The sequence below is a fragment of the Oncorhynchus keta genome, chromosome 29 (assembly GCF_023373465.1).
Source record: "Oncorhynchus keta strain PuntledgeMale-10-30-2019 chromosome 29, Oket_V2, whole genome shotgun sequence".
Lineage (NCBI taxonomy): Eukaryota > Metazoa > Chordata > Actinopteri > Salmoniformes > Salmonidae > Oncorhynchus > Oncorhynchus keta.
In genome coordinates, this window is record NC_068449.1 from 19461901 (window position 1) to 19485143 (window position 23243).

The 23243-nt window shown below is 43.6% G+C and overlaps 1 protein-coding gene across 1 annotated transcript in view; it reads right to left on the minus strand.

Moving 5' to 3' along the window:
• Positions 1–23243, minus strand: part of LOC118362404 (cytosolic 5'-nucleotidase 1A-like) — a 33970-nt gene extending 10727 nt beyond the window's left edge. The window contains exons 1-3 of the mRNA XM_035742706.2: positions 22960–23243; positions 8598–8765; positions 8351–8480 (exon numbers count right to left, since the gene is read on the minus strand). Of these exons, the coding sequence (XP_035598599.1) occupies positions 8351–8480; positions 8598–8765; positions 22960–23016 (355 nt within the window). The 5' untranslated portion in view covers positions 23017–23243. The remainder of the gene's footprint in view (positions 1–8350; positions 8481–8597; positions 8766–22959) is intronic.

The window sequence follows — 23243 nt, forward strand, 5'->3', positions numbered from 1 at the left end:
CATCCAACACTTCCCACACTGCCCCTACTCGGATGGTATCGCGCCGTCCCAACCTTCGCTCTCTCTCCCCGCTACTCTCTCCTCTTCCATCCTATCATCTCTTCCCTCTGCTCAAACTTTCTCCAACCTATCTCCTGATTCTGCCTCCTCAACCCTCCTCTCCTCCCTTACTGCATCCTTTGACTCTCTATGTCCCCTATCCTCCAGGCCGGCTCGGTCCTCCCCTCCCGCTCCGTGGCTCGACGACTCATTGCGAGCTCACAGAACAGGGCTCCGGGCAGCCGGCGGAAATGGAGGAAAACTCTCCTCCCTGCGGACCTGGCATCCTTTCACTCCCTCCTCTCTACATTTTCCTCCTCTGTCTCTGCTGCTAAAGCCACTTTCTACCATTCTAAATTCCAAGCATCTGCCTCTAACCCTAGGAAGCTCTTTGCCACCTTCTCCTCCCTCCTGAATCCTCCCCCCTCCTCCCTCTCTGCAGATGACTTCGTCAACCATTTTGAAAAGAAGGTCGACGACATCCGATCCTCGTTTGCTAAGTCAAACGACACCGCTGGTTCTGCTCACACTGCCCTACCCTATGCTCTGACCTCTTTCTCCCCTCTCTCTCCAGATGAAATCTCGCGTCTTGTGACGGCCGGCCGCCCAACAACCTGCCCGCTTGACCCTATCCCCTCCTCTCTTCTCCAGACCATTTCCGGAGACCTTCTCCCTTACCTCACCTCGCTCATCAACTCATCCCTGACCGCTGGCTACGTCCCTCCCGTCTTCAAGAGAGCGAGAGTTGCACCCCTTCTGAAAAAACCTACACTCGATCCCTCTGATGTCAACAACTACAGACCAGTATCCCTTCTCTCTTTTCTCTCCAAAACTCTTGAGCGTGCCGTCCTTGGCCAGCTCTACCGCTATCTCTCTCAGAATGACCTTCTTGATCCAAATCAGTCAGGTTTCAAGACTAGTCATTCAACTGAGACTGCTCTTCTCTGTATCACGGAGGCGCTCCGCACTGCTAAAGCTAACTCTCTCTCCTCTGCTCTCATCCTTCTAGACCTATCGGCTGCCTTCGATACTGTGAACCATCAGATCCTCCTTTCCACCCTCTCCGAGTTGGGCATCTCCGGCGCGGCCCACGCTTGGATTGCGTCCTACCTGACAGGTCGCTCCTACCAGGTGGCGTGGCGAGAATCTGTCTCCTCACCATGCGCTCTCACCACTGGTGTCCCCCAGGGCTCTGTTCTAGGCCCTCTCTTATTCTCGCTATACACCAAGTCACTTGGCTCTGTCATAACCTCACATGGTCTCTCCTATCATTGCTATGCAGACGACACACAATTAATCTTCTCCTTTCCCCCTTCTGATGACCAGGTGGCGAATCGCATCTCTGCATGTCTGGCAGACATATCAGTGTGGATGACGGTTCACCACCTCAAGCTGAACCTCAGCAAGACGGAGCTCCTCTTCCTCCCGGGGGAAGGACTGCCCGTTCCATGATCTCGCCATCACGGTTGACAACTCCACTGTGTCCTCCTCCCAGAGCGCTAAGAACCTTGGCGTGATCCTGGACAACACCCTGACGTTCTCAACTAACATCAAGGCGGTGTCCCGTTCCTGTAGGTTCATGCTCTACAACATCCGCAGAGTACGACCCTGCCTCACACAGGAAGCGGCGCAGGTCCTAATCCAGGCACTTGTCATCTCCCGTCTTGATTATTGCAACTCGCTGTTGGCTGGGCTCCCTGCCTGTGCCATTAAACCCCTACAACTCATCCAGAACGCCGCAGCCCGTCTGGTGTTCAACCTTCCCAAGTTCTCTCACGTCACCCCGCTCCTCCGCTCTCTCCACTGGCTTCCAGTTGAAGCTCGCATCCGCTACAAGACCATGGTGCTTGCCTACGGAGCTGTGAGGGGAACGGCACCTCAGTACCTCCAGGCTCTGATCAGGCCCTACACCCAAACAAGGGCACTGCGTTCATCCACCTCTGGCCTGCTCGCCTCCCTACCACTGAGGAAGTACAGTTCCCGCTCAGCCCAGTCAAAACTGTTCGCTGCTCTGGCCCCCAATGGTGGAACAAACTCCCTCACGACGCCAGGACAGCGGAGTCAATCACCACCTTCCGGAGACACCTGAAACCCCACCTCTTCAAGGAATACCTAGGATAGGGTAAGTAAGGGTAAGTAATCCTTCTCCCCCCTTCTCCCCCAAAAAAAAAAAAGATTTAGATGCAAGTGGCTGTTCCACTGGATGTCATAAGGTGTATGCACCAATTTGTAAGTCGCTCTGGATAAGAGCGTCTGCTAAATGACTTAAATGTAAATGTAAATGAGGTAGATGACGTGCATACCTATATAACGTAGGTAGATGATGTGCATACCTATATAACGTAGGTAGATGACGTGCATACCTATATAACGTAGGTAGATGTCGTGCATACCTATATAACGTAGGTAGATGTCGTGCATACCTATATAACGTAGGTAGATGACGTGCATACCTATATAACGTAGGTAGATGACGTGCATACCTATATAACGTAGGTAGATGACGTGCATACCTATATAACGTAGGTAGATGACGTGCATACCTATATAACGTAGGTAGATGATGTGCATACCTATATAACGTAGGTAGATGTCGTGCATACCTATATAACGTAGGTAGATGATGTGCATACCTATATAACGTAGGTAGATGACGTGCATACCTATATAACGTAGGTAGATGACGTGCATACCTATATAACGTAGGTAGATGACGTGCATACCTATATAACGTAGGTAGATGTCGTGCATACCTATATAACGTAGGTAGATAACGTGCATACCTATATAACGTAGGTAGATGTTGTGCATACCTATATAACGTAGGTAGATGACGTGCATACCTATATAACGTAGGTAGATGACGTGCATACCTATATAACGTAGGTAGATGACGTGCATTCCTATATAACGTAGGTAGATGATGTGCATACCTATATAATGTAGGTAGATGTCGTGCATACCTATATAACGTAGGTAGATGACGTGCATACCTATATAACGTAGGTAGATGACGTGCATACCTATATAACGTAGGTAGATGATGTGCATACCTATATAACGTAGGTAGATGTCGTGCATACCTATATAACGTAGGTAGATGACGTGCATACCTATATAACGTAGGTAGATGATGTGCATACCTATATAACGTAGGTAGATGTCGTGCATACCTATATAACGTAGGTAGATGTCGTGCATACCTATATAACGTAGGTAGATGACGTGCATACCTATATAACGTAGGTAGATGACGTGCATACCTATATAACGTAGGTAGATGACGTAATGACGCCACAAAAAATACAGAGCTACACAGAACAAAAGCTGAGAATACTAAGCACACACTTCCAACAACTAAACAAGTTCAAGTTTAGCAATAATTTGAAAGAGTAAGAAAATTTCAGTGAAACAACTCAAAGGTTAAATCCATTAATGCCAAGATAATGTAATTTATTGCCCTTGACAATCAACTGTTCTCTGTCGAGGATTATGTTGGCTTTCGCCAACTGGTCGAGCACCTCGAGCTCCGGTACACACTACCAAGTAGGCACTATTTTTCAGATGTTGCCCAAAACAGTATTGTTGAAACACATATCCATGAGCTACTTGCTATGGGCGTCACTGCTATTAGCTTTATGACTGACATTTGGACCAGCAATGTCAGCCCCATGAGCATGCTGAGTCTGACAGCACAGTGGGACGATGAGGATTTCGTACTGAAGAAAACCGTACTGCAAGAAAGTGCTGGTTCTCATAACGCTGCTGCCATTTCAATGGCATTTGAGAACATGTTTGAAACTTGGAAACATGAACACTCCTAGTGCCATTCGAACAACTGACTCGAGAAATAAGATCATCAACTGCGTCTGCAGCAGACGTGCAACCCTCTGTCATGGCATTGAAACGCCTGCTCAACAAAACTGCCGACACAGACCGTGGGGTTAAAACTTACAAAAGTACTCTACTAGAGGCTGTGAACAAGTGATTCGGTGGCATTCACTCTGTGCCTCTTTACTGTGTCACCACCATGCTCGATGCTAGGTACAAGGACCGCTACTTCGATGCAGACAAGAAACAGGGTTTAGGTGAAATGTTACAGACACAGCTGGACAAGATGGAAACGGACACAGTGACAGTGCGGACTGAGGAAGAAAGGCCACGGACAGACAGAGCTGAAACTTCACTGCTTGACATGTATGATGAAATCCTGGTTGAGACTGGACAAATTAACAACGAAACAGCACAGCAAGTGAAATAAATAGGTTTTGATTATATTTTACTGGTAATGGGGACATACGCAAATGACAACAAAATAACTTTTTGGTCAGCGCGTGTGTGTGTGTGTGTGTGTGTGTGTGTGTGTGTGTGTGTGTGTGTGTGTGTGTGTGTGTGTGTGTGTGTGTGTGTGTGTGTGTGTGTGTGTGTGTGTGTGTGTGTGTGTTTGATTAAACTCTTTAACTGTACTAGAATGCTTAAAAAATAATGTTTTATATCAGTTATCGGTATCGTTTTTCGGCCAAAAATGTCATACCAGTGCATCCCTAATTATTAGTCATGAAAATTCTGCACTTCTTCAGTTTTATCTGTGAGCAAGAATAAATCAAATCAAATTAAATCAAATTTATTTATATAGCCCTTCGTACATCAGCTGATATCTCAAAGTGCTGTACAGTGACTTCCGGCGCCGACAGAGATGGCCGCCTCGCTTCGCGTTCCAGTTTTTTGTTTTTTTTTACGTGTTATTTCTTACATTAGTACCCCAGGTCATCTTAGGTTTCATTACATACAGTCGAGAAGAACTACTGAATATAAGATCAGCGTCAACTCACCATCAGTACGACCAAGAATATGTTTTCCGCGACGCGGATCCTGTGTTCTGCCTTACAAACAGGACAACGGAATGGATCGCATGCAGCGACCCAAGAAAACGACTCCGAAAAAGAGGGAAACGAGGCGGTCTTCTGGTCAGACTCCAAAAAAGGGCACATCGCGCACCACTCCCCAGCATTCTTCTTGCCAATGTCCAGTCTCTTGACAACAAGGTTGACGAAATCCGAGTAAGGGTGGCATTCCAGAGGGACATCAGAGACTGCAACGTTCTCTGCTTCACGGAAACATGGCTCACTGGAGAGACGCTATCTGATGCGGTGCAGCCAACGGGTTTCTCCACGCATCGCGCCGACAGAAACAAACATCTTTCTGGTAAGAAGAGTGGCGGGGGCGTATGCCTCATGACTAACGAGACATGGTGTGATGAAGGAAACATACAGGAACTCAAATCCTTCTGTTCACCTGATTTAGAATTCCTCACAATCAAATGTAGACCGCATTATCTTCCAAGAGAATTCTCTTCGATTATAATCACAGCCGTATATATCCCCCCCAGGCAGACACATCGATGGCTCTGAACGAACTTTATTTACCTCTTTGCAAACTGGAAACCATTTATCCGGAGACTGCATTCATTGTAGCTGGGGATTTTAACAAAGCTGATCTGAAAACAAGACTCCCTAAATTTTATCAGCATATTGATTGCGCAACCAGGGGTGGTAAAACCTTGGATCATTGTTACTCTAACTTCCGCGACGCATATAAGGCCCTTCCCCGCCCCCCTTTCGGAAAAGCTGACCACGACTCCATTTTGCTGATCCCTGCCTACAGGCAGAAACTAAAACAAGAGGCTCCCACGCTGAGGTCTGTCCAACGCTGGTCAGACCAAGCTGACTCCACACTCCAAGACTGCTTCCATCACGTGGACTGGGACATGTTTCGTATTGCGTCAGATAAAAATATTGACGAATACGCTGATTCGTTGTGCGAGTTCATTAGAACGTGCGTCGAAGATGTCGTTCCCATAGCAACGATAAAAACATTCCCTAACCAGAAACCGTGGATTGATGGCAGCATTCGCGTGAAACTGAAAGCGCGAACCACTGCTTTTAATCAGGGCAAGGTGTCTGGTAACATGTCCGAATATAAACAATGCAGCTATTCCCTCCGCAAGGCTATTAAACAAGCTAAGCGTCAGTACAGAGACAAAGTGGAATCTCAATTCAATGGCTCAGACACAAGAGGCATGTGGCAGGGTCTACAGTCAATCACGGACTACAAGAAGAAACCCAGTCCTGCTGCTGTTCCCACATGCTTCAAGAGGGCCACTATTGTTCCTGTTCCCAAGAAAGCTAAGGTAACTGAGCTAAACGACTACCGCCCCGTAGCACTCACTTCCGTCATCATGAAGTGCTTTGAGAGACTAGTCAAGGACCATATCACCTCCACCCTACCTGACACCCTAGACCCACTCCAATTTGCTTACCGCCCAAATAGGTCCACAGAAGATGCAATCTCAACCACACTGCACACTGCCCTAACCCACCTGGACAAGAGGAATACCTATGTGAGAATGCTGTTCATCGACTACAGCTCGGCATTCAACACCATAGTACCCTCCAAGCTCGTCATCAAGCTCGAGACCCTGGGTCTCGACCCCGCCCTGTGCAACTGGGTACTGGACTTCCTGACGGGCCGCCCCCAGGTGGTGAGGGTAGGCAACAACATCTCCTCCCCGCTGATCCTCAACACGGGGGCCCCACAAGGGTGCGTTCTGAGCCCTCTCCTGTACTCCCTGTTCACACACCACTGCGTGGCCACGCACGCCTCCAACTCAATCATCAAGTTTGCGGACGACACAACAGTGGTAGGCTTGATTACCAACAACGACGAGACGGCCTACAGGGAGGAGGTGAGGGCCCTCGGAGTGTGGTGTCAGGAAAATAACCTCACACTCAACGTCAACAAAACTAAGGAGATGATTGTGGACTTCAGGAAACAGCAGAGGGAACACCCCCCTATCCACATCGATGGAACAGTAGTGGAGAGGGTAGCAAGTTTTAAGTTCCTCGGCATACACATCACAGACAAACTGAATTGGTCCACTCACACTGACAGCGTCATGAAGAAGGCGCAGCAGCGCCTCTTCAACCTCAGGAGGCTGAAGAAATTTGGCTTGTCACCAAAAGCACTCACAAACTTCTACAGATGCACAATCGAGAGCATCCTGGCGGGCTGTATCACCGCCTGGTACGGCAACTGCTCCGCCCTCAACCGTAAGGCTCTCCAGAGGGTAGTGAGGTCTGCACAACGCATCACCGGGGGCAAACTACCTGCCCTCCAGGACACCTACACCACCCAATGTTACAGGAAGGCCATAAAGATCATCAAGGACATCAACCACCGAACCACTGCCTGTTCACCCCGCTATCATCCAGAAGGCGAGGTCAGTACAGGTGCATCAAAGCTGGGACCGAGAGACTGAAAAACAGCTTCTATCTCAAGGCCATCAGACTGTTAAACAGCCACCACTAACATTGAGTGGCTGCTGCCAACACACTGTCATTGACACTGACCCAACTCCAGCCACTTTAATAATGGGAATTGATGGGAAATGATGTAAATATATCACTAGCCACTTTAAATAATGCTACCTTATATAATGTTACTTACCCTACATTATTCATCTCATATGCATACGTATATACTGTACTCTACATCATCGACTGCATCCTTATGTAATACATGTATCACTCGCCACTTTAACTATGCCACTTTGTTTACTTTGTCTACATACTCATCTCATATGTATATACTGTACTCGATACCATCTACTGTATGCTGCTCTGTACCATCACTCATTCATATATCCATATTCTTTATCCCCTTACACTGTGTATAAGACAGTAGTTTTGGAATTGTTAGTTAGATTACTTGTTGGTTATCACTGCATTGTCGGAACTAGAAGCACAAGCATTTCGCTACACTCGCATTAACATCTGCTAACCATGTGTATGTGACAAATAAAATTTGATTTGATTTGATTTGATTTGAGAAACCCAGCCTAAAACCCCAAACAGCAAGCAATGCAGGTGTAGAAGCATAAATCAACTGAAACGTCATTTTAAAATTTTACCTTTATTTAACTAGGCAAGCCAGTTAAGAACAAATTCCTATTGTCAATGACGGCCTAGGAATAGTGGGTTAACTGCCTGTTCAGGGGCAGAACGACAGATTTGTACCTTGTCAGCTCAGGGGTTTGAACTTGCAACCTTCCGGTTACTAGTCCAACGCTCTAACCACTAGGCTGTGCACCAGAACAGCCCTCATCTCCTGGTACCCTTAAACCCAACCTACTATCAGGGCATAACAATGAATTTGAATGAAAGATGTACTCATTCACAGCACAATGGCCAGGTTGTGTACATGTGTGCACGTATTTATGGGTGTGTGTGTCTCTGTGTGATTAGGCACTCACGATGGTGGTTGATGCTGTTTATGAGTCGGAGACCGGCGTGTGCGTGGCTGTTGGTCATGAGCACAACGTCAAAGAGCTCCTCACTCTCAGGGTACAGCTCCCTCAGCCGAGTATTCACTGCCTCCAGAGCCTGAGGTCATGTCAAACAGAAGCTCTCACCATACATCATTCACATTGACGAACATGGTCGGCAATGTCAAAGCTCTGGGTGTATTTCTGTCTGTCTGTGTGTCTTTATTTCCCTGACCTTAACGAAAGGAAAAGCAGGGCCGGGGGTGAAGGGCTCCATCTCATGCTCTATCTGGTACTTGAGGTAGTCCTCCATGCCTTTCTGTTCATAGATTTGCTGCTCCTTATCCATGTTGAAGAGGACACGCGATGACACCGCAATGGTGATGGCATTCTGAGGCTTTGGCTGTTGGATGAGGGGACACAATGCTTAATACCTGAACACACGATACAACACATTAGCACACAGAAATACATAAATACAAGTAGGAAGGGCGATTCAAAGCCAGGAAAGCGCAAAAATATTTTTGGTATCTCAGATTGTTCTGGCAATTCTCACATATAAACTTCATTGGGAGGAAGTATGTTTTGTATGCTTTTTTGTATATATGTCATAGCCTTGTTAGAACCAAAGTATTGAGTTTATTCTTGTTAGAACCAAGCACTGAGTTTTTGTTATAATTAATTGGCATTATATTTAAAAGGGGATTGAATTGCTCCCGAATTGTAATGTGGTTAATGCATTTCTTTTGAAGAAATATTTCTTTAATGTATAAGTGAATAGGTTGGTTTACTTTTAAGTTTGACCAATAAGGTTGGTTGTTAACCTGTGGCCAATGGGATGCCTGGGAAGAAAAGAGAGGCAGAGAGACATTGAGAAAAGGATGGACATTACATTATGACCGTTGGTGAAGAAAAATGAAACAGAAGATGATAAAAATAGAACAAAACCCATACCGAATTTTGATGGGAAATACTGATTTTATTTTATAAGAGAGTTGTTATAATTTTGTTAAGAAAGACTTAGTAAAGACTGAAGCTACCGTCTCATCGTGGAGGTATTTGACAGCCTTGAGCTTAGCCTAGCATCGTGTGAAACCGAGAGAGAATTGCTTGGGAAAAATTAACGAGTTCATGTTCCCATGGGATATCGGTTACTGCTAAAGAGTACTGTCTGCATTGATAGCTGTGCTTGCTGTGGATCTTGTGAGGGAACCTACCAGGAACTGGTGGGGTGCTTCGGGACTTTGTGTGTCGTCTTCTTTTTTTTTTGCTCCAACGCGCGCCAACGGGGTTAAGCAAGCTTGAAATAATTTGAACGTGGGTTGTGCATGACCCATTGAGGTTTATTATTTATTTATTTTTTGATGTGGTGCTTTGAAAATGTAATAATACAGATTTTGAACCTTATGTATATTGCCTTGGTGGAGTCATTTCCTGTTTCAATTTAATTAAATGCATGGGAAAGTATATTCGTATACAATAACAAAAACCTTAATCATTCCATCTGAAGTTAATACCCTATTTGTCATCACCCTAGATAGTTTACAATAGGGATTCTTATTGGAGATATCCTTCTCACCTACATCCCATGCTGTTGAGATACTCTACTCTAAGTTAATATCATGAGAGTCAAGTTCGAGCCTGGCGAGAAGGTTACATATCTAATCATGATGAAAGTGGCAATTTTAGGCACATTTTTAGACCAACACGTGCCTCCTGTAAGACCATATGATCTGTGAACCGTACATGATACAGACAACATATTGGCGTCATTATACTCCTTTATAGTGTGCTCTAACATATGTCTAGATTCTGAAATACAATTTTTTTCTCAAATGTATAAATATCTCAAAAGTAACCTTGATTTTGTAATTTTTGGGACATTGTTTTAAACCAGGTATTCCCAAACTGGGGTACGTACACCCTCAGGGGTACACACAATGCCGCCGGGGGTACACCAAAACAAAAATGTGATTCACATTTAGAAATGAAACATGACCATTTGAAAAATAAACCACAGGAGTTTTTTGAGCGAGAATAAAGACGACTTTCATGTAGTAAGACATGTATAAAAGCAACAGATATCATTAATAAGAAGGGGCTAGAAGCGTCTTACATGTATGTATATGGTGAACTCCCGAGTGGCTAGGACAGGCAAGCCCAATACTATTGTGGAGGAATTAATACAGAAAATACCCGAGCTCTGAAGCAAGCTTCCAGAAAGATGGAATGGAAATGGCGCCACACCAAACTGGGAGTCTTCCGACTAGCTTGGAAAGCTTGCTCGATCATCCTATTTTTCCAACTTAATTGAGGAAAATAAGAACAATTCTAAATGTATTTTTTATACTGTCGCAAAGCTAACTAGACAGCAGCATTCCCTAAGAGAGGATGGCTTTCACTTCAGCAGTGATAAATTCATGAACTTCTTTGAGGAAAAGATCATGATCATTAGAAAGCAAATTACGGGCTCCTCTTTAAATCTGTGTATTCCTCCACAGCTCAGTTGTCCTGAGTCTGCACAACTCTGTCAGGACCTAGGATCAGTACTATATCTCTTGACACAATGATGAAAACAATCATGGCCTCTAAACCTTCAAGCTGTGTACTGGACCCTACACCAACTAAACTACTGAAAGAGCTGCTTTCTGTGCTTGGCCCTCCTATGTTGAACATAATAAACGTTTCTCTATCCACCGGATGTGTACCAAACTCACTAAAAGTGGCAGTAATAAAGCCTCTCTTGAAAAAGCCAAACCTTGACCCAGAAAATATAAAAAAACTCTCACCCTATATCGAATCTCCCATTCCTCTCAAAACTTTTAGAAAAAGCTTTTGCGCAGCAACTCACTGCCTTCCTGAAGACAAACAATGTATACGAAATGCTTCAGTCTGGTTTTTAGACCCCATCATAGCACTGAGACTGCATTTGTGAAGGTGGTAAATGACCTTTTAATGGCATCAGACCGAGGCTCTACATCTGTCCCCGTGCTCCTAGACCTTAGTGCTGCTTTTGATACCGTCGATCACCAAATTCTTTTGGAGAGATTGGAAACCCAAATTGGTCTACATGGTCAAGTTCTGGCCTGGTTTAGATCTGATCTGTCAGAAAGATATCAGTTTGTCTCTGTGGATGGCTTGTCCTCTGACAAATCAATTGTACATTTCTGTGTTCCTCAAGGTTCTGTTTTAGGACCACTATTGTTTTCACCATATATTTTACCTCTTGGTGATGTCATTCGGAAACATAATGTTAACTTTCACTGCAATTTTTTATTTATTTTTTATTTTACCTTTATTTCACTAGGCAAGTCAGTTAAGAACAAATTCTTATTTTCAATGACGGCCTAGGAACAGTGGGTTAACTGCCTGTTCAGGGGCAGAACGAATGACACATCGCTGTACATTTCAATGAAACATGGTGAAGCCCCAAAATTGCCATCGCTGGAAGCCTGTGTTTCAGACATAAGGAAGTGGATGGCTGCAAGTTTTCTACTTTTAAACTCAGACAAGAGATGCTTGTTCTAGGTCCCAAGAAACAGAGATATTCTGTTGAATCTGACAATTAATCTTGATGGTTGCACAGTCGTCTCAAATAAAATTGTGAAGGACCTCGGCGTTACTCTGGACCCTGATCTCTGTTTTGACGAACATATCAAGACTGTTTCAATGACAGCTTTTTTCCATCTACGTAACATTACAAAAATCTGAAACTTTCTGTCCAAAAATGATGCAGAAAAATTAATCCATGCTTTTGTCACTTCTAGGTTAGACTACTGCAATGCTCTACTTTCCGGCTACCCGGATAAAGCACTAAATAAACTTCAGTTAGTGCTAAACACGGCTGCTAGAATCTTCACTAGAACCCAAAAAAAGTATCATACACTGCTCAAAAAAATAAAGGGAACACTTAACAACACAATGTAACTCCAAGTCAAAATCAAACTGTCCACTTAGGAAGCAACACTGATTGACAATACATTTCACATGCTGTTGTGCAAATGGAATAGACAACAGGTGGAAATTATAGGCAATTAGCAAGACACCCCCAATAAAGGAGTGGTTCTGCAGGTGATAACCACAGAGAACTTCTCAGTTCCTATGCTTCCTGGCTGATGTTTTGGTCACTTTTGAATGCTGACAGTGCTTTCACTCTAGTGGTAGCATGAGACGTCTACAACCCACACAAGTGGCTCAGGTAGTGCAGCTCATCCAGGCTGTGGCAAGAAGGATTGCTGTGTCTGTCAGCGTAGTGTCCAGAGCATGGAGGCGCTACCAGGAGACAGGACAGTACATCAGGAGACGTGGAGGAGGCCGTAAGAGGGCAACAACCCAGCAGCAGGACCGCTACCTCCGCCTTTGTGCAAGGAGGAGCAGGAGGACCACTGCCAGAGCCCTGCAAAATGACCTCCAGCAGGCCACAAATGTGCATGTGTATGCTCATTTGAAAGAAACAGACTCCATGAGGGTGGTAATGAGGGCCCGACGTCCACAGGTGGGGGCTTACAGCCCAACACCGTGCAGGACGTTTGGCATTTGCCAGAGAACACCAAGATTGGCAAATTCGCCACTGGCGCCCTGTGCTCTTCACAGATGAAAGCAGGTTCACACTGAGCACATGTGACAGACGTGACAGTCTGGAGACGCCGTGGAGAACGTTTCCGCTGCCTGCAATATCCTCCAGCATGACCGGTTTGGCGGTGGGTCAGTCATGATGTGGGGTGGCATTTCTTTGGGGGCCGCACAGCCCTCCATGTGCTCACCAGAGGTAGCCTGACTGCTATTAGGTACCGAGATGAGATCCTCAGACCCCTTGTGAGACCATATGCTGGTGCGGTCGGCCCTGGGTTCCTCCTAATGCAAGACAATGCTAGACCTCATGTGGCTGGAGTGTGTCAGCAGTTCCTGCAAGAGGAAGGCATTGATGCTATGGACTGGCCCACCCAACCAGACCTGAATCCAATTGAGCACATCTGGGACATCATGTCTCGCTCCATCCACCAACGCCACGTTGCACCACAGACTGTCCAGGAGTTGGTGGATGCTTTAGTCCAGGTCTGGGAGGAGATCCCTCAGGAGACCATCCGCCACCTCATCAGGAGCATTCCCAGGTGTTGTAGGGAGGTCATACAGGCACGTGGAGGCCACACACACTACCGAGCCTCATTTTGACTTGTTTTAAGTACATTACATCAAAGTTGGATCAGCCTGTAGTGTGGTTTAGAACTTTAATTTTGAGTGTGACTCCAAATCCAGACCTCCATGGGTTGATACATTTGATTTCCATTGATAATTTTTGTGTGATTTTGTTGTCAGCACATTCAACGACAACAAAAAAGTATTTAATAAGAATATTTCATTCATTCAGATCTAGGATGTGTTATTTTAGTGTTCCCTTTATTTTTTTGAGCAGTGTATTACTCCAGTGCTAGCCTCTCTACAGTGGCTTCTTGTTAAGGCAAGGGCTGATGTCAAGGTTTTACTGCTAACCTACAAAGCATTACATGGGCTTACTCCTACTTATCTTTCCGATTTGGTCCTGCCATACATACCGACACGTACGCTACGGTCACAAGAGGCAGGCCTCCTAACTGTCCCTAGAATTTCTAAGCAAACAGTTGGAGGCAGGCCTTTCTTCTATAGAGCTCAATTTCTATGGAATGGTCTGCCTACCAATGTGAGAGACTCAGACTCGGTCTCAACCTCAGACTCGGTCTCAAGTCTTTATTGAAGACTCATCTCTTCAGTAGGTCATATGATTGAGTGTAGTCTGGTCCAGGAATGTGAAGGTGAACGGAAAGGCACTGGAAAGGCACTGGAGCAACGAACCACCCTTGCTGTTGCTGCCTGGACGGTTCCCCTCTCTCCACTGGGATTCTCTGCCTCTAACCCTATTACAGGATCTGAGTCACTGGCTTACTGGTGCTCTTCCATGCCGTCCCTAGGAGGGGTGCGTCACTTGAGTGGGTTGAGTCACTGACGTGATCTTCCTCTCTGGGGTGGCACCCTCCCTTGGGTTGTGCCGTGGCGGAGATCTTTGTGGGCTATACTCAGCCTTGTCTCAGGATGGTAAGTTGGTGGTTGAAGATATCCCTCTAGTGGTGTGGGGGCTGTGCTTTGGCAAAGTGGGTGGGGTTATATCCTGCCTGCTTGGCCCTGTCCAGATGTGTCGTCGGATGGGGCCACAGTGTCTCCTGACCCCTCCTGTCTCAGCCTCCAGTATTTATGCTGCAGTACTTTATGTGTCGGGGGGCTAGGGTCAGTCTGTTATCTCTGGAGTATTTCTCCTGCCTTATCCGGTGTCCTGTGTGAATTTAAGTATGCTCTCTCTAATTCTCTCTCTCTTTGTTTTTTTATTTCTCTCTCTCTCTGAGGACCTGAGCCCTTGGACCATGCCTCAGGACTACCTGGCCTGATGACTCCTTGCTGTCCCCAGTGTGGGAGATTATGTGCATGATTTGATAACAAAAGAGAAGGTTACACTTATGGGTTCATTCCTGTTCTGGTAAAATGCATTTTCTATTGTATAGGGCAGGAAGCAGTTGGGGGCCATGGGGGTATGGGGACACTAAAAATGCAGACACATAGACGCTTAGGCTAGCTGGACATACAAAGGTCAGAGGTTGTCTAAGGACGGGGTCAGCCAAATGACCAACTGATGGATTACAGACATCAATCACAGGGCAGCTAGGCACCCTAAAGCTAAAGGAGATAAAAGACACACATACAAAAGGGACACAGAGTTAATTACAGAGCCAAAAGCATAGGGCTGTAAAATAGAGGAATGTAAACTATTTTTAGTATAGCTGGACACGCTAGAAACTGAGGAGACACAGTCTGCTGATCCTAGATAATAAGTGCAGGAACAGCAAGGGTCTTGTAATCTGCCGAAAGCAGATGTGGGCGTTACTGGTCTGAACAAACAAGACGGACGGATTGGAATGTAACGTAATTTACATGTGGGATGGGCTTATATGTAATATGTGGATAAATACTGGAGCCAGGGCTCTGGAAAAGGGGTGGGTCCCGTGGGTCCCGCGGGGCTCTCCGACTTATGATACGGGTGTATTAAAAGTCTATCATTGAATTCAAAGTTCTTGGTCGTGTCATGTTTGAATCGATTGGCCACTACACCAGTCCACCTGGCCGTGCTGCTGCTCCAGTTTCAACTGTTCTGCCTGCGGCTATGAAACAATTACCTGTTCACCGGACGTGCTACCTGTCTCAGACCTGCTGTTTTCAACTCTCTAGAGACAGCAGGAGCAGTAGAGATACTCTCAATGATCGGCTATGAAAAGCCAACTGACATTTACTCCCGAGGTGTTGACCTGTTGCACCCTCGACAACTACTGTGATTATAATTATTTGACCCTGCTGGTCATCAATGAACATTTGAACATCTTGGCCATGGTCTGTTGTAATCTCCACCCGGCACAGCCAGAAGAGGACTGGCCACCCCTCATAGCCTGGTTCCTCTCTAGGTTTCTTCCTAGGTTCTGGCCTTTCTAGGGAGTTTTTCCTAGCCACCGTGCTTCTACACCTGCATTGCTTGCTGTTTGGGGTTTTAGGCTGGGTTTCTGTACAGCACTTTGCGATATCAGTTGATGTAAGAATCTTTGAAATTGCAACAAGCAGTTCTGTGAAAATTGAATTTAGTCAGAAGCCAATGCTAGATTTCTGGATAGGGCTGTGTTCAGTTTCTTGCCTTGGCAAATCGCGCTGTTAAGACACTGATGCCCTTTGCAACCACATACCTATGTGAGAGTGGATTCTCGGCCCTCACTAGCATGAAAACTAAATACAGGCACAGACTGTATTAAGACAGACTCTCCAATACAACCCAACATTGCAGAATTATGTGCATCCATCCTTTCAAGCACACCCTTCTCATTAACCTGTGGTGAGTTATTCACCATTTTTTATGAACACATAAAGTTTTATATGTAAGATGGCTAAATAAAGAGCAAAATTATTGATTATTATTATTATTATAATATTATTATTATTTGTGCCCTGGTCCTATAAGAGCTCTTTGTCACTTCCCACAAGCCGGGTTGTGACAAAAACTTTTTTTAAAGTTTAGGAATCCCTCTGTTAAATAATATACTCTACAAGTACATCACATTTCCAGAGTGGGTGGTCTGCTACTTTGGAAGTTATGATACATTTTAGGAGCACCACCAACATATTGAATGGGAAAATGGATTCAAAGGGAACTGCTGGTGATTCGATGAATGTGATTGGTTAATGACTTATAATGTCAATTTCTATGAATAAAATGGTTCACATCTTCAAAAGTAAGTAGCAGAGCACCCACTCTGGAAAAGTATATGGTTCCAAAAAATGTCCAAATCAAAAAGGGTACTTTCAGGAATACTCTATATTTAGAGCACACTATAAGGAGTATAGTGACCAAATGTTGTCTGTATCATGTACGGTTCACGGAATATAGGGTCTTACCGGATGCATGTATAGGTCTAAAAGGGGCCTAAAATGGCCACGTTCATTATGATTTTCTCAGAAATGGTTTGTGATTCAAATGTAAAAAGCATATCAAACGTCCTTCCTCCCAATTAAGTTTCTATGCCAGAACAATCGCAGATACCAAAAATAGTTTTGGGCCTTCCTGGTGTGGAATCGCCCAGAAGCTCTGTGGATCAGTCCTCTACAGTCGGAGACAGTGACTCTTTAGTAGTGATGATGGAGTTGGAGCGTAAATAGGTTAAGTGGCCCCCAGCCCCCAGACAGGAACAGGGTACTGTGGCGCCAGAGTGAGACAGAAGGTATACTGGTGTCCATAGTTCTACTTGTTTTATAGCTAGTACAGTGTAAAAGTGAAATACTGTACACCAGCTGATTAAAAGGCATCTCCTATGAGGAATATGGAACCTGTGAGGATAAACTAAGGGACATCCTTGGAATTAGGGGGAGGAAAAGTACTTGGCAGTCTAATCACATTTGTTCGCTTTGTCAATTGGCTTGCTCAGTTTCAATTGGATCATATTTTACAGCAAAGGAGATGCTCTACCTCAGTGATTGAACCAACTATTTTTTACAAAGATAGAACCTATTGTATTTGCATATCATGTAAGCGTATCTTAATCACTGGCTAAGGCTAGGGTGGTGGGCTGGAGAGAGCAATTTTATTTTAAACATAACTGCAGAAATCTAGCCTGGGTTCCAGTCTGTTATGGAATTGACATTCAAAACAGTTGGGCCTTTCTGTGAATCTCAACAATTCAATATGCATCTGAATATTGTGCAAGGTCACTGATCAGCTGCTGAATATTACATTGAATAATTCCATGACAACATCTGGAACCTCAATTTAGAATTACATTTTTGACAACAACATGAAATATTGAGATGTTAGCTAGGCAAGCACTTGTATTTTGATGTTTAAATCAAAGCGTATACGTGTTGTGGTTGAAATTGCAGTTTGTATTAAGTGACGTGACCAAGCAACTTTTGACAGATTGATTTGGCTTGACAATGGAGTAGGCAAAAGTCCAAACAGATCTGGGACCAGGCTAGCAGAAAACTGCCTTGAAGAGCACATTAACAAACTCATTACATGAGTAGGTTCCACTTTAAAATGCTGGTCGGTTGCACCCCACGGGTTTCAGACTAGTCACAGTGAGAGAGCTGTGTGATAAGAGCTGAGGTGACCGTTTGACATGACTACCTTCCCACAGCCCGATTGATAACACATGAAGCAGAGCTGCCACTTGTTAACCCCTTGAGTACCTGTATAGGGTTCAAACCAGAGTATAATACCACATTTAAAGCTGCAATATGCAACTTTTTGTGCGACCAGACCAAATACACATAGAAATGTGTGTTAGATATGTCATTCTCACTGAAAGCAAGACTAAGAAGCTGTGGATATGTTCTAGGCAAGCTACTTCTATGCCTCCTAGTTCTTAAGTTTTTTTTTGTGTCTTTTACTTTCGGATTTTTACACCAGCTTCAAACAGCAGAATTATTTTTGGTTATGGAAAAGACATTTCCCAGCGGTTTAGATGATATAGTGATTATCTACACGATACTTGTTTATTTTGTCAGATACTGTACATGTAAACTGAAAATGGAAGAACTATTAGATTTTTAGCAACCAGGAAATGGCAGAGCGATTTTTGCATAGTGCATCTTTAAATGGTTCTTGACTTTCTCTCTCCATTTAGTTGATTTGAATCAATTGTATGGATGTTTTGGAATGGCATCAGTTTAACATTCATGTGCTTTGTTTTATATATTAACTCAGCAAAAAAAGAAACGTCCCTTTTTCGGGACCCTGTCCTTCAAAGATAATTAGTAAAAATCCAAATAATTTCACAGATCTTCATTGTAAAGGGTTTAAACACTGTTTCCCATGCTGTTCAATGAAACGTAAACAATTAAGGAACATGCACCTGTGGAATGGTCATTAAGACACTAACAGCTTACAGACGGTAGGCAATTAAGGTCACAGTTATGAAAACTGACTCTGAAAAACACCAAAAGAAAGAGGCCCAGGGTCCCTGCTCATCTGCGTGAACGTGCCTTAGGCATGCTGCAAGGGGGCATGAGAACTGCAGATGTGGCCAGGGCAATAAATTGCAATGTCCATACTGTGAGACACTTAAGACAGTGCTACAGGGAGACAGGACGGACAGCTGATCGTCCTCGCAGTGGCAGACCATGTGTAACAACACCTGCACAGGATCGGTACACCCGAACATCACACCTGTGGTACAGGTACAGGATGGCAACAACAACTGCTCGAGTTACACCAGGAACGCACAATCCCTCCATCAGTGCTCAGACTGTCCGCAATAGGCTGAGAGAGGCTGGACTGAGGGCTTGTAGGCCTGTTGTAAGGCAGGTCCTCACCAGACATCACCGGCAAAATGTTGCCTATGGGCACAAACCCACCGTCGCTGGACCAGACAGGACTGGCAAAAAGTGCTCATCACTGACGAGTCGCGGTTTTGTCTCACCAGGGGTAATGATCGGATTCACGTTTATCGCCGAAGGAATGAGCGTTACACCGAGGCCTGCACTCTGGAGCTAGATCGGTTTGGAGGTGGAGGGTTCTTCATTGTCTGGGGCGTTGTGTCATGTATGCTACCTTTTTTTCCAAATGTCAATAGCTCTTTAACCATTACTCCTAAAACTTTCAAAACTGGTTGTAGCTAACCCGATGGCATAGACACACATTGCACACACTTTTTTTGTTGTCGATTTACATTTTGGAATTTCAATAGCTCTTTGGTCATTATGACCTACTGACTTCAAACAAGGTTCAGAATGTACATTCAGTGGGCCTACACATTGCTCAACATTTAGTTTGTCAATTTTCCTCTCACTCGATTTTACATTAATTTTTCAAACATTCAAATTTCAATAGCTCCTTGGTCATGTGTCCTACTGACTTCAAACAAGGTTCAGAATGTCCACTGACTATGTATTGCACGCACTTTAGTTTGTCCATTTTCATCTCACACGTTTTTACATTCATTTTTCAAAGCATTTTACATACATTCATAATTGTAATACATACTGTGAAAAACTCTCTTTGCTGCTGGCTCTGTCACTTTCAGACATGCGCAGAGCAGACTGAAAGGGGAAGGGTAGCTCTTGACTTGAACCACATGGGTTCTTCTCTTTAAAGAGAGAGAATCCAAAAGGCACAGACACACCCCTTGACTTTCAATTGGCACCCTTGACCTGTATGTATTCTCTCCTGATTGGCTCTGTGGTGCTTAGTCAATGGGAACTCCGTTGCCGGCCCCATCATAAAAGTTTTTACACAGTCTGGCAGTCTGACGAAAGTGCCAGAGGTATGAGGAGAGACATCTTCCTTTGTATTTATTGGAACAAATATTTCCCAACACTTTGGATCCTATTCTTGGACAGTTAGAAGACGCAATGCGTCAATGCCATTTTTGAAAACTAAATACTGTCCATGACTAACCCCAACCTTGTGGGTCTGTGGGTGTTTGGGCCAATAAAGTGCCATCTCAATTCTACCACTGACTAGTCTCTCATGCCCCTATGAATGGGGACACAGGGCAATAGTGTTTAATCTAAACCAGCCTTTTTTTACTGGAGTACACTAACCCCTAATTGGGGCTCTTTTCTATACACACAGTAGCAGTTTACCAGATAAGAAGTCAAGAAGAACAAAAGTAGATTGTTGTAAGGGCCATCCTGTGATGGCCCCATTGTCAAATCCATTCTGGATTCTGAGTGGTAAAATCATAGCTGAAAAATGTCTTCATCAACTGCATATATCATAAATTGCTATTGCAAATATAAGTATTATGTTCAACAACTGACATTTTCAGATATTATTTTGACAAACACACTTTAACACACTTTGGTGCTTACAATTCATTCTCTATTGTCATAGACTTAATGGGCCCTGTCATCTTTGTGATATGACTTTCTTTAAGCACGTACTGGTGAAACTGTCACTTAATATTTTTTTCTTAAAGTCTACAAACGCTCTACATTTATTCACTCTGTGATAGGGTTGGATCCTATCTGCTACTTTTATTATTCTCCTGTAAGTGGTTCAGTGCCTATAATTTAGGCTGTGTGTAGAATGGGACATGCAGGAAATTACCTCTGTTAGATTATAGTGATAAGGAAATCAGCATACAGTTTTAGCCTGTGTATTCATTCACCTATAACTAATCAGAATTCCATTATGTTCACATAAAAAAAGAGAGTACTTCAAAATGAGAAGATCCTGCCATGGAAAAGACGACTTGGTGGACATAAAGTGGAAAGGAGGGGAAATAACTCCCACCATGCAGCAGGACACTTTCAGCTGCACGGTCTTTGTAATGCAGGTTTGATAGTTGTATTTTCAATAATGAATGGTTAGCAGTTATATGACAATCAGGTCAAAAACTCTATTTTATTTTTTGGTGTAGATGGCCAAGGAAGTTCAACAGAACTTCTCCAACATCCCCTCCCAAATTGATATAGAACCATCACAAAAACACATGGAGCAACTGTGAAAAGAAATGGCTGAGGATATCCTAAAAATGTCTGGTATGTAATGACTTGTAATTCAAAGTAAATGTAAATTCTTTATTTTTATGTAGTTGTGTGGGACAGCCATATGTTCAGTTCATGCCTATGATTTCAGAGTTCAACAAAGCCAACAACTGCTTCATGTGTGCCACTGATGAAGAACCTAGATGTGGCCCAAAGACTGACTGGGTTAGTAACTTAATTTAACATCTTTATAATCATTTGACAACAGTGACGGCATGTAAGACAATTTATTATATAACACAAGGGATGGCTAATTCGTCATACTGCATTGATATTTGATATTATTTACAATGTGTTATGCTTTGTTTTGTTTTAGATTGAATGTTTTACATGCCAATGGTGGTTCCATGTGCTGTGCCTAGGAATGAAGACAAAAGAGTGATGAACACAAACTGGAAGTGCTGTCTATTGTTGAAAATGTATGCTATACCCCATCCACAATATACTCTATCCACACTGAAGAGGCTCTGAAATGTACATAAACCAGGGATAAAGAGAGAAAATTAACGCAAATGTTTTGTACTTATTTGAAGTAAAGTGTCTGTTGACATGTTGGAAAAGATTAAAGGTCTACAATTTCTGTTTAATTTGTCAAAATTACATTTTTATTCATGGATTTACTGGCCTCCATTACTGTGGTTACATGTTCAGTATATGTATTGACCAGCAAACCCACTGCAGCCCACCTCACTAGCTCACTCTCCATCCCTGCTTTGGACAATTAATAACATGACTCTAGTACTTTGCCCTTTTCCTTTATGGTTGATATTAACAATGAAAGGAGATATTTTCTGTCTATCTCCTATTGTGTACCACTGTTAAATACTGTGGAAAAATAGAAAACAGGAAAAATAAGTACTTAGAACTACCAATTATTATAGATAAATATTAAAGAAAAGGGTTAACACAACACTGGACTGAACCCCCTAATTGTCAAACTAATATTAATGTACAACAATATAGAACATAAATGACTAGAGGTTTTGCAATATGGGTGTATATCCACTGCATGCTTCTTAGATGTGTAATTGACATGAACAAGGAGCTATTGAAAATTAAAACTATGAAAAATGTACATTACACTGCGTGATTTTACAGCATGCAAACAAGAGTGTGCAATATAGATGGGTAGGTAGTCTGTGGACATTCTGTAGTTTGTTTGAGTCCAGTAGGTCACATGAACAAGGAGCTATTGAAATTAAAATGTAAAAACAAGTTTGTACTTTGTTTTATGCTCCATAACTAATTGAACTAGGAATACAAAATGTTGTGACACTTCCACGTTTATTAGCTTTAGAAAGCGAATTAATCTCCAAATCGTGAATATAAGACCTGTGCAATGTTGTGCGCAATTTTTCCAACATCATGACACTAATTTTGAGTCTATGGCTCAAGTGGTTTGAAAGCGCGAATATACAACTTGAAACCGTCTTTACCTCGGTTGACTTTACTCACATAAAAACTGTGGATGGGAACCTGGTTAGGCTACTACAATCTCCTAAAGTGTTGGATGACTTTCGAGATAAAAATAATAATAATTCACTTACTAAGAAGATCCCCCCCTGCACCTTGCGTGTAGTGGGAGCGGTATCGTTTCGACGCATTGTCCTCTCCGAAATTAGGAAGGTGGGATGTATCTGTGAGGTTGCTGGTCCCTGTCTGCGATATTTCAACAGTTGGACTAAATATTATTCAGATCCTTTTCGACCAGTTTGAGGTTGTCACAATGCGTTTGTCTCAGACCATTCAGGACGGCATTTTGTCAGACTAGACTTTTATGACGTAATGTTATATTCTACTAGCAATTAAAAATATTGGACAATGATAAATA